Below are 9,996 nucleotides of genomic sequence, written 5' to 3' on the forward strand. Positions count from 1 at the left end.
TTTGTAAAATTCCCCAAAACTCATGATGTCAAATGATCTGTATAATATATAAAAATATAATTTTTTTAATTTTTATTTTTTTTTGCAGTAGTTGAAACAACACCCAACCCGATAACCACCGTTCCATCTGTAAGTATAATCCACAGCTTCCTACTGGGACATGGGTTATATAAGATTTGCTGATATAATGTAACCGGCTGTAATCTGGTAATTGCAGGACTGTGGTGACGTTTCGTGTGACGTCAAAGCGTGCACCAAGGAAGGAGAAACCCTAAGCTTCGTCGGCTGGTTGAACCACTGCTGTCGAGACTATGAATGCAGTAAGCTTCTTCTTCTTTATAGTAGCGACACTATATATCTATTAAGTCCACCTTTGGAGACATTTTTTGCTTACTTAAATGCATGTATTTTTTGATAAAAATCATTATTGTAATTGGGTTTCATTAAAAATGTTGCAGTGTTCACTTTCTACAGCCTCTATTTTGCATTGTCTATTGCTGGCTGCAGAATGAGTTAACCGAGATTCCATTAGTGACATTTTTCTGATGGTGCAATATTACAGTTTGTCACTCTTACCTGTCATTTTTTTTTAGCTGATTTATGATCATAGACCACATCAAGGCTAAAGGTACCGAGAAACCACAAGCCTGTAAAAGCTAAGCAATGCAACATTTTTAAGGAAACTTAATTACAAAATTGATTTTTAGCCCCATACACATGCATTTAGGGAAAAAAAAATCTAAATATCACCAAAGGTGGACAACCCTTTCAATGATCAATACCAGAAAGTCTAGATTAGGATCTCCAACTGATCTGTTGGTAAACTATAGCTCAGACATGTCCATCAAGCCAATGGCTGTCAGGGCATGCCGGGAATTAGGGACCACTGCTCCAGACCATAGATTGGTTCGAGGTAGTATGGATGTGAAAAGCCACAATATAGCTTTCTTACAAATGTTATCCTCCATTGATCTTGCAGAGTGCCAACCTTGCAATCCGCCACCCAATTGTGATGGAGGAACCCCAATTGCGAATATCAATCTAGACACCCAGTGTTGCCCCACCTATATTTGCGGTAAGTACTAAACATCGGTTTCTATGATCCATCGCACAATTTGGCATAAGGCAAGTCCTCATTTTCCCATACGTACAGTGGTGTTTTATACACGAGCAGTTGATCTCTGACAATTTCCTTCTTTTTTTCAGGGCCCCCTCCTCCTCCCCTGACTACAGTAAGTACATTGATATGCACATTATTAATTAGAAATGAGAAGGATATTAGATTTGTCATAGGTTCTAACTCCACTTATTCCCTGTGGTAATTGTAGATATATTCCATGCACTTGGATTAGTTAGATTCAGCACATAACGAAACCAGGAGAAATAATTGACCATAGGACGTAGTCAGACGGCCATATAACATGGCCGACGATTGCACAGACTGGCCTGCAGCTCTCCTGACCCGAGCGTGACTGCTGCGGAGAAGTACATGACGCTGTCACGCTCAGGTCAGGATAGCTGCCGGCCAGTCCGTACAATGTGCTCCGATCTCAGTCCGATTTATACAGCCGTCTGATGTTGATGTCGCCAGTCCATACATTACGATGAGATGGCCAGCCATGTTGCATGGCCTTCAGACTGCGCCCCTTAAAGTATCTTTCCCCCTAAATCCATTTTTAGAAATATACTGCACAGATAGGAGATACCATGGCTTGCCTACTGCTACACTTTTTTTTTTCTTTTTCTGCAGTCAGTACAGTCCAGGTGTGTCTAACAGATTAGTTGCTATGGATGCACTGCCTAACAACCAGTTCTGTAATGCAGTTGTCAAATAGCCTTTTCTTAGCAACTAGTCTGACTCGGATTAATTAACTGACAAGTTGGTTACTAAGGATGTACTGACTAACAACCAGTTCTTGTCCTTAACAAGTAATCTGTCCCAAATTACTCAAATGACCGTTTAGTTGCTATGGATACACTGCCTAGCAATCAGTCCCGTAATGCTAATGTCATGCAGCAGGCCGGCCCGTAATAACTAGCTATTCCCAGATTACTCAATGGGCAGGTTGATTGCTAAGGAAGCTCTGCCTACCAACCAGTTCTGGAATGTAGTTTTCAAGCAGAAGATCTTTAGCAACTAGTCTGACCCAGATTACTCAATTGACAGGTTCGTAACTAAGGATGTACTGACTAACAACCAGTTCTGGATTCTTAGCAACAACTTTGTCCCAGATATCTCATTTGACATTTTAGTTGCTGAGCATGCACTGCCTAACAACAAGTTCTGTAATGCTTTTGTCATGCAGCTGGCAGGCCATTAACAACTAGTTCTTCCCAGATTACTCAACAGGCAGGTTGGTTGCTAAGGATGTCCTGCCTACCAACCAGTTCTGTAATATAGTTTTCAAGTAGCAGATCTTTAGCAACTAGTCTAACCCAGGATACTCAACTGACAGGTTGGATGCTAAGAATGCACTGCCTAGCAACCTGTTCTAGATCCTTAACAACTCGTCTGTCCTAGATTAATCAACTGACAGGTTGGATACTAAGAATGCACTGTCTAGCAACCAGTTCTGGATCCTTAGCTACTAGACTGTCCCAGATTAATCAAGTGGCAGGTTGGATGCTAAGAATGCACTGCCTAGCAACCAGTTCTGAGTCCTTAACAACTAGTCTGTCCCAGATTAATCAACTGACAGGTTGGATACTAAGAATGCACTGCCTAGCAACCAGTTCTAGATCCTTAACAACTAGCCTGTCCCAGATTAATCAACTGACAGGTTGGATGCTAAGAATGCACTGCCTAGCAACCAGTTCTAGATCCTTAACAACTCGTCTGTCCTAGATTAATCAACTGACAGGTTGGATACTAAGAATGCACTGTCTAGCAACCAGTTCTGGATCCTTAGCTACTAGACTGTCCCAGATTAATCAAGTGGCAGGTTGGATGCTAAGAATGCACTGCCTAGCAACCAGTTCTGAGTCCTTAACAACTAGTCTGTCCCAGATTAATCAACTGACAGGTTGGATGCTAAGAATGCACTGTCTAGCAACCAGTTCTGGATCCTTAGCAACTAGACTGTCCCAGATTAATCAAGTGGCAGGTTGGATGCTAAGAATGCACTGCCTAGCAACCAGTTCTGAGTCCTTAACAACTAGTCTGTCCCAGATTAATCAACTGACAGGTTGGATGCTAAGAATGCACTGTCTAGCAACCAGTTCTGGATCCTTAGCAACTAGACTGTCCCAGATTAATCAAGTGGCAGGTTGGATGCTAAGAATGCACTGCCTAGCAACCAGTTCTGAGTCCTTAACAACTCGTCTGTCCTAGATTAATCAACTGACAGGTTGGATACTAAGAATGCACTGTCTAGCAACCAGTTCTGGATCCTTAGCTACTAGACTGTCCCAGATTAATCAAGTGGCAGGTTGGATGCTAAGAATGCACTGCCTAGCAACCAGTTCTGAGTCCTTAGAAACTAGTCTGTCTCAGATTAATCAACTGACAGGTTTGTTGCTAAGAATTTCCTGCCTAGCAACCAGTTCTGTAATACAGTTGCCAAATAGCAGGTCCGTAGCAACTAGCCTGTACTAGATTACGCAAGGGACGGGTTGGTTGCTACAGATGCCCTATATAAAAAAAAACAGTTCATTAAAGCATTTGTCAGGCAGCCTGGGTCAACAACTAATCTGTCCTTCATTACTTACTTGACAAGTTGGTTAATAATAAGTATTCCCTGCCTAAGGGCGCAGTCAGACAGCCCAATAACGCGGAAGATGATCACATCGCAATGCACGGACTGGCCTGCCCTCCTGACCGGAGAGTGAAATCTGTATAGAAATACCTGTTGTCATGCTCAGGTCAAGAAAGCCGCCGGCCAGTCCTTGTATTGCGATGCGATTGTCATCCATGTTATATGGCCATTTAACTGAGCCCTAACCAGCACCTCTGGGTCCTTAGCAACTAGTCTGTCCCAGATGATTCACATTTTCAGTGCCGACCAGGTAGAGAAGTAATTATCCAACAATCAAATAAAGAAGCAAAACATCGTTCACCAAACTTTTAGCTTGGTAAAAATGGCGTCCAATTCCCTTTTATCTGGGGTCATTCAGATGGAAATACCGATAATAACAACAATAGTAAAGATATATCAATAGTCATCACTTAATATCTTACCTCAGCTTTTTGGAAGAGTGTATAGAAATCAAACTTCTGCTTTCCTGTCGACAAGATGGCGCAAAAGATTCATGGTGCTCTGTGGTTTTCCTCTCACGTCGTCGTGTTTTCTTTTGTCTTTTCTTAGGAGGAAGCTCCTACTACAATAATCAGCAGTACCTCACATGGGGTAGGTCACAACATCACTGATATTTCAGATATTTCATTGGGGACTGTGTGAACAGTAAGGGTGCTTTCACATTGAGTTAGGTGGCCTCGTCTGGGCATTTGTCTGAAGCCTACGTCCTAAAGGAAGAGGACTCTCAGATGTAGTACACTACATCTGAATGTCCTTCTCCCATTGGTGAACACTCCTGAAAATCAGGTGCGTCAGAGAGCACATTCACACTGTCTGCATCATTACATGGCCCAGTTAGCACATAAGTCCAGATCCCATTTTACATGGGGGGCTCAGACGTATTCTCTGACGGGGCCACCCAAAACAATATGAAAGCACCCGAAGAAGACATTCTGACATCTTCCACATTACGTCAATGTACAGGTGAGGTGTGAGGACAGAGAATGCCCGGTGAAGGTCTGCAATGAACAAGAGCGTCTGGTTACACACATAAATCCAGCTGACCCATGCTGTCCAATCCAGACATGCGGTAAGTACAACAGCGCCAACAGTTAGTACCTAAACAAGGTAGGAATACATTTATTGATAGAAAACTTGGGGAATTTTATGACTTGACGTCTTCTAAGCTGATCCTCCTTCTCCATTGTCAGTCCAGCTATGAACTGATCAGCTGAATCCTATATAACAGTTGCGTTGCTAGGGATACCCGCCTTAGCAACCACAGTATTATCAATGTGATGGAACATTCCCCTAGCAACCAGACTTCCTAATATTAATCAGATACGAAGACCAAGTTGCACAACAGTGCCCAATACTACAGCAATACGATGCTCAAATAACACTGACATACTTGATTTTTATTTATTAGGGTACCAAATAGTATTTATTAATGATAAATGAAGCCGCCTTCTGCGAAATAGTTTTTTTGGGTCGAAATATGGGATAGGGGTGTAAGTGTCTCCCATTCCATAGTCTTAGAAATTGGTTAGTTTTTCCGTCAAAGATGGAGCTATCACTTTTTATAGGGTAGACATAGGAGTTCCCTCTAGAAATATGATTTTTTTTTTTCAGGGATTGGGAATTATTATTGAAAGATTATGAATTTTTGGTTGGTTTTAAGAAAAAAAGTGAACAACATGGCGCACTGTAGGGTATTATTACGTGCAAAAAAGCAAGTGCAGATATAGGCACAACTGTTAGTGATTACATACGGGCTGAAATCATGAGTTGTGGTCTCCCAGTCTTCCAAAAAAGAAGAATGGAGAATGAACTATAGTGGAACAGTAAGATGGTGCCCATCATCTTGCCCTGCTGGAAGGAAATAGTGGGTGGAATTACTCAGTGTAAGTCCTGCTATCTGCAATTTGGCAGCAAGTCCGGTACCCATATTTTTTGCCATCTTTTTTTTTCCAAGTCCTATTCTATGAAACCAATAGGTGCAGGGGTTGCAATCGCACCTGGGCCTTGGAGCATAAGAGGCCCCAAAAATCCCTTTGTCCTATGTGTAAATATTAATACTATTAAAGACTTGCAATAATTGCAGACCTGTTGGGGCTTTTGTATTGGCACCCATGAGCTTTAAGTGACGCCACTGGAACCAATGGTTGGCATTGTGGTTAATTCTGTGCCGTCAATGTTTCTGATGAAATATTTCTGTTTCCCTACAGAATGTGCTTGCAAAACGATACCGTCTTGTGAAAGTGATGAGCGCTTGGTAGCGGTGCAACAGAGCAACCAGTGCTGTCCCAAGCTGAGGTGTGGTAAGTATACAGAAACAAAAGTCTTTGAGAATTTTGGGGATTCCATTTTTTTTTCCTGATTCTTCTAACGTTTGCGAGCAATCCCTCAAAAGCTTGACCATTTTGGTTTTAGAGAACGCTCAATATGCATATTAATGGATGAGTTCAAATAGCCACGCGGCTACGGATGAGTTCAAATTGCCACGTGGCTATGGATGAGACAATCAACTTGCAGAACCCTGGTCCAGGGGCAAAGTCAGTATTTCATGGTCGCCATAAGAAGGCCTGATTAAATGCCTCTGCGTCTCTTCTAATTAGTAGGTCTGGCAAGACGTCGTGTGTGTGTCATGCCACTTCAAATCTGAAGGGGCGGCGGGGAATCTGCGGTGAAGGAAGCGGTTCTCAAAGCTCCCATCCTGGCTGTTGCCCCACGGTCCTGCAAATCGATTTACACATCTATTATAGTGATCCATCTGGTGGATTGGAACACTAATAATAACTAATTAATAGCTGCGTGCCTTTTTGGGAAAGAGCATGTCAGTGCAATTTGTGGTTGCATTGCCATCGCAATGTGGCTATGCCAGTTTCTTGCCCATGACTAAAAATAGGACATGTGAGCAGATCCTTAGATTAAAATGAGAATGTGTCCCATCCGTAAAAAATATGGATAGAACATTTCATGATTAACGACCTTAGATTACCTGTCAGTTTTTTTAAAAAAATTATACCAAATAGATATCAGTTACATATGTTCCTGTGTGTCGTAAAATATTTACCGGTTGCTGTCTTCTCTGCCATCTTGTGACCGCAGTTCTGACTGTCCGTAAGTCACAGCTAAACAGTTACTATCTCCTTTACCGTAAGTCCATGAGAGTCTCGTTCTGAGACTCATAAACTCCCATTAAGAAGGGACTTCTGGTCCTCCCAGGAAACACTGAAGTAGGCCGACCAGTCATAACTCCGGTCACGTAGTGTAGAAGCACCGGGAACAGTAGAGGATGGTGACTGCTAAGTATATTGCTACACACAGAGAATATACATTATTGATACCAATCTGGTGGTAAAAAAAACCCAAAAAACCAAAGCAGAGCTGTACTGTTAGCCAGATCAAGAAGCTGCACAATGATTCAAGTGGAAGGGGTCCCTGAATCGATGTTGCGAAGTTTAGGGCCAGATGAAGAATATTATGCAGTTTGCTACTACTCCTTTACATATCTCATCCTATCCTTCAATAGAATATTAAAGTGGGTAGTATGTTAAATCATAAATCAAGCACTGGTCATGCTGGTCTTCCATTCCTGCATAGGGGCCTACCGGGGAATTTACTTGTTCTCCCATGGGTCAGTCCAAGTTTAAAGTGAGGTCTTATCAAGACAGCACACAATCCATATAGTCTATACTGGCATATACGAATCATAGAGGGGTTCAACTTTTAATTTTACTTACGAGTAGAGAAAAGATTTGGTCAACTACACTAATAACTGTCCAAGGTCAGATGTCATTCCATGGCCCTCGGATTATTGCAAGGTCCGGCCTACAACCATATCAAATAAGTTGTGATACCTCGCTACTCTTCTAAAAATCATCCTATTCTTTATTTTTCATTCGCAGAGAAAAAGAGGAATGAGTGCTATGCTGTTCCCACCCACGTAACTCTGTCATCTGGACAATGCAGTGCTGAAGTAAGTAGTGTGATGGACACTTTATTCAATATGGTATTATAAGAACTTGAAAACTTAATTGTAAATTTTCTCTCCCCAAATGGGGATTTTATACTCCATATTATCTTATACAACCCATTACTAACATCATAGTCTGTCTTAACGCTGTACAATATAACAGGGTTGATTTTTGCCGCTGTCGTCTGCCATGGTTTTATCTTGCTTCAGATATCTCTTTTGACTTGAAATGGAGCAAACCAGCAGCGTTAAAACTACATGTAAAAATTACCATGCTACCGTCATAGGAACCTTTTTTAACTAGAAATATCCTGAATTGTAGAGTCTTTTCATCACTGCACATCCTGTATGTAAATAATGAAAGTTGGAGTCATGATGGCGGAGCTACTTCCCCAAAGAGTCATTATCTCCACTTCCGTGACTCCAGAAGACAAAATACATACATTTTATGCAGCATTTGAAGGTCTTAATGCAAACAAGTGACATGGTTAGAAAGCCAATCAACTGCGCACTTAGCAAGGTAATGGTCCACTCCTCCATTGCGGTCCACCTGTTCTCCTGTGGGCCAGTCCGGGCCTCAACTGAGACCTTATCAAGACAGAACCCAATCAATATATTCTATATTGGCATATAGGAATCAAAGATAGGTTCAACTTTATATTTTAAGGCAGTGGTAATGTAAAAGCTACAAGTATGGAGGTTTATCAAAGGAGATGTCTTTAATGAAATACACCCTTTTATATGGACCTTATTGACTCTGATTACTATTGACTGTTTTATAGTCTTCATCCAATGTTCTTCCTTCATTCTTTTAGGTAATATTAGCATCTTGTAGTGGATACTGTCATTCGAAAACAGAATACAGCGCCACCTGGACTGCAGTTTCTCATTGCCGATGTTGCTCCGTAACCAAAACCCAAGCCAAGACTTTCGAATTGCCTTGCCCGGGTGATTCAAAGACCAGCTTAACTGTGCAAGAAGCGTCTGAATGTGGGTGCAACAAATGCTCTGAGGAGGATGGGAGTGGATCCGGATCCGGAAGCAGTGGTAATAGTGGAAGCAGTGAAGAAGAAGAAGGAGGAGAAGAAGGAAGTGGTTTCTCTCTATGGTCATCTCTTGGAATCGGGAATTAAATGAAATCATGTAATTTTAGCATTTCCAGTTACGAAAACACTACCACAGTTGCTTTTTCTAAACTCTGTATCATTTTTGTAAATGGCTTTTTTTTCTTTCCAAACCCTTGATGGTAGAAATCAGCCATTTTTACTTTTTATAGTATAAGACACAATAAGGTTTTCTCAATGTTTCTTAAAGTTGTTTCTACTCTTCACCCAACGGCAGAACCAACCAAATAAGACCATATAGTTTGATATCACAACTCACATTAGGAATAATTTTGGAAGATACACACAGAATAAAAATGTCAATTTAGTTACTACTGGGTGTATTCACACCATCCCTATAATTACTCATCCCACCGGTCATCATGCTTTGTGCATGTACCCCAAAAACTTTTTTGTAAAAAGGCAGCCATATTTTTCTAATCCTGGAAATCCCTTTTAACTGATGTGTTACGAAAAAAAGTAAAATGAAGGATTAATTGAAAATGAAGGATGTTTGTAAAAAGAAATGTTTAAATAATATATGCTGTACATAATATACACATTTACTAGCCCTCCTGGAATTTTAATGCAAAATTGAAATTTGTAAAATTGGAAATTCAACCTATTATGGCTTTGTTAGAGGTGGGGACTGAAGCAAAGAAAAAAAAATGATTGTTGAACTATGATAACTTGTTACCTCTGTTTACTATTTTGCCATTTGAGCAGATTTGTGGAATATCTCTGTGGTTTCTAGAATAAAAGACATTCTTACAATTTTCATTTTTTTATACGTTTGTTTTATTTTTTTCACAATAGCTCTTTAGTACACCCCATTCTTTTACAATCTTTGAGAAAAGCAGATGGGACACCCGCTAGGGCAGTGGGGTACTTGGAACCGGGTCGGATGGTTCTTAAAAGGGTGGTCACAGCAGTGGTGACCCAGTCCGTGGCCCTGGGCGCGCAATCAAAATGGGGATTAATTATAGAAATAAAGTCATTAAAGGGAGAGGGGATTGTTCATGACGCCACCCTTGGTGTTCACCCAGGGTTAGCCGATGCTGCAGTGCAGATCTTCTGAGGCAGATGGTGATGCAGCTGAGTTGGTACAGCTCTCCATGGGTAGAGGTAGGCCACAGGACAGCTATGGTGTAAAATGTGATGGTGAGCGTTGTGGTGCAGG

The 9,996-nt window shown here is 41.3% G+C and overlaps 1 protein-coding gene across 1 annotated transcript in view; it reads left to right on the plus strand.

Moving 5' to 3' along the window:
* LOC138652191 (mucin-2-like) overlaps positions 1–9,596 on the plus strand; it is a 209,517-nt gene extending 199,921 nt beyond the window's left edge. The window contains exons 212-220 of the mRNA XM_069742959.1: positions 89–129; positions 218–320; positions 980–1,075; positions 1,207–1,232; positions 4,305–4,346; positions 4,719–4,824; positions 5,963–6,055; positions 7,646–7,716; positions 8,529–9,596. Coding sequence (XP_069599060.1) covers positions 89–129; positions 218–320; positions 980–1,075; positions 1,207–1,232; positions 4,305–4,346; positions 4,719–4,824; positions 5,963–6,055; positions 7,646–7,716; positions 8,529–8,846 — 896 coding nt within the window. The 3' untranslated portion in view covers positions 8,847–9,596. The remainder of the gene's footprint in view (positions 1–88; positions 130–217; positions 321–979; positions 1,076–1,206; positions 1,233–4,304; positions 4,347–4,718; positions 4,825–5,962; positions 6,056–7,645; positions 7,717–8,528) is intronic.
* Positions 9,597–9,996: the final 400 nt, after the last annotated feature.

Source organism: Ranitomeya imitator, chromosome 10 (genome assembly GCF_032444005.1).
Source record: "Ranitomeya imitator isolate aRanImi1 chromosome 10, aRanImi1.pri, whole genome shotgun sequence".
NCBI lineage: Eukaryota > Metazoa > Chordata > Amphibia > Anura > Dendrobatidae > Ranitomeya > Ranitomeya imitator.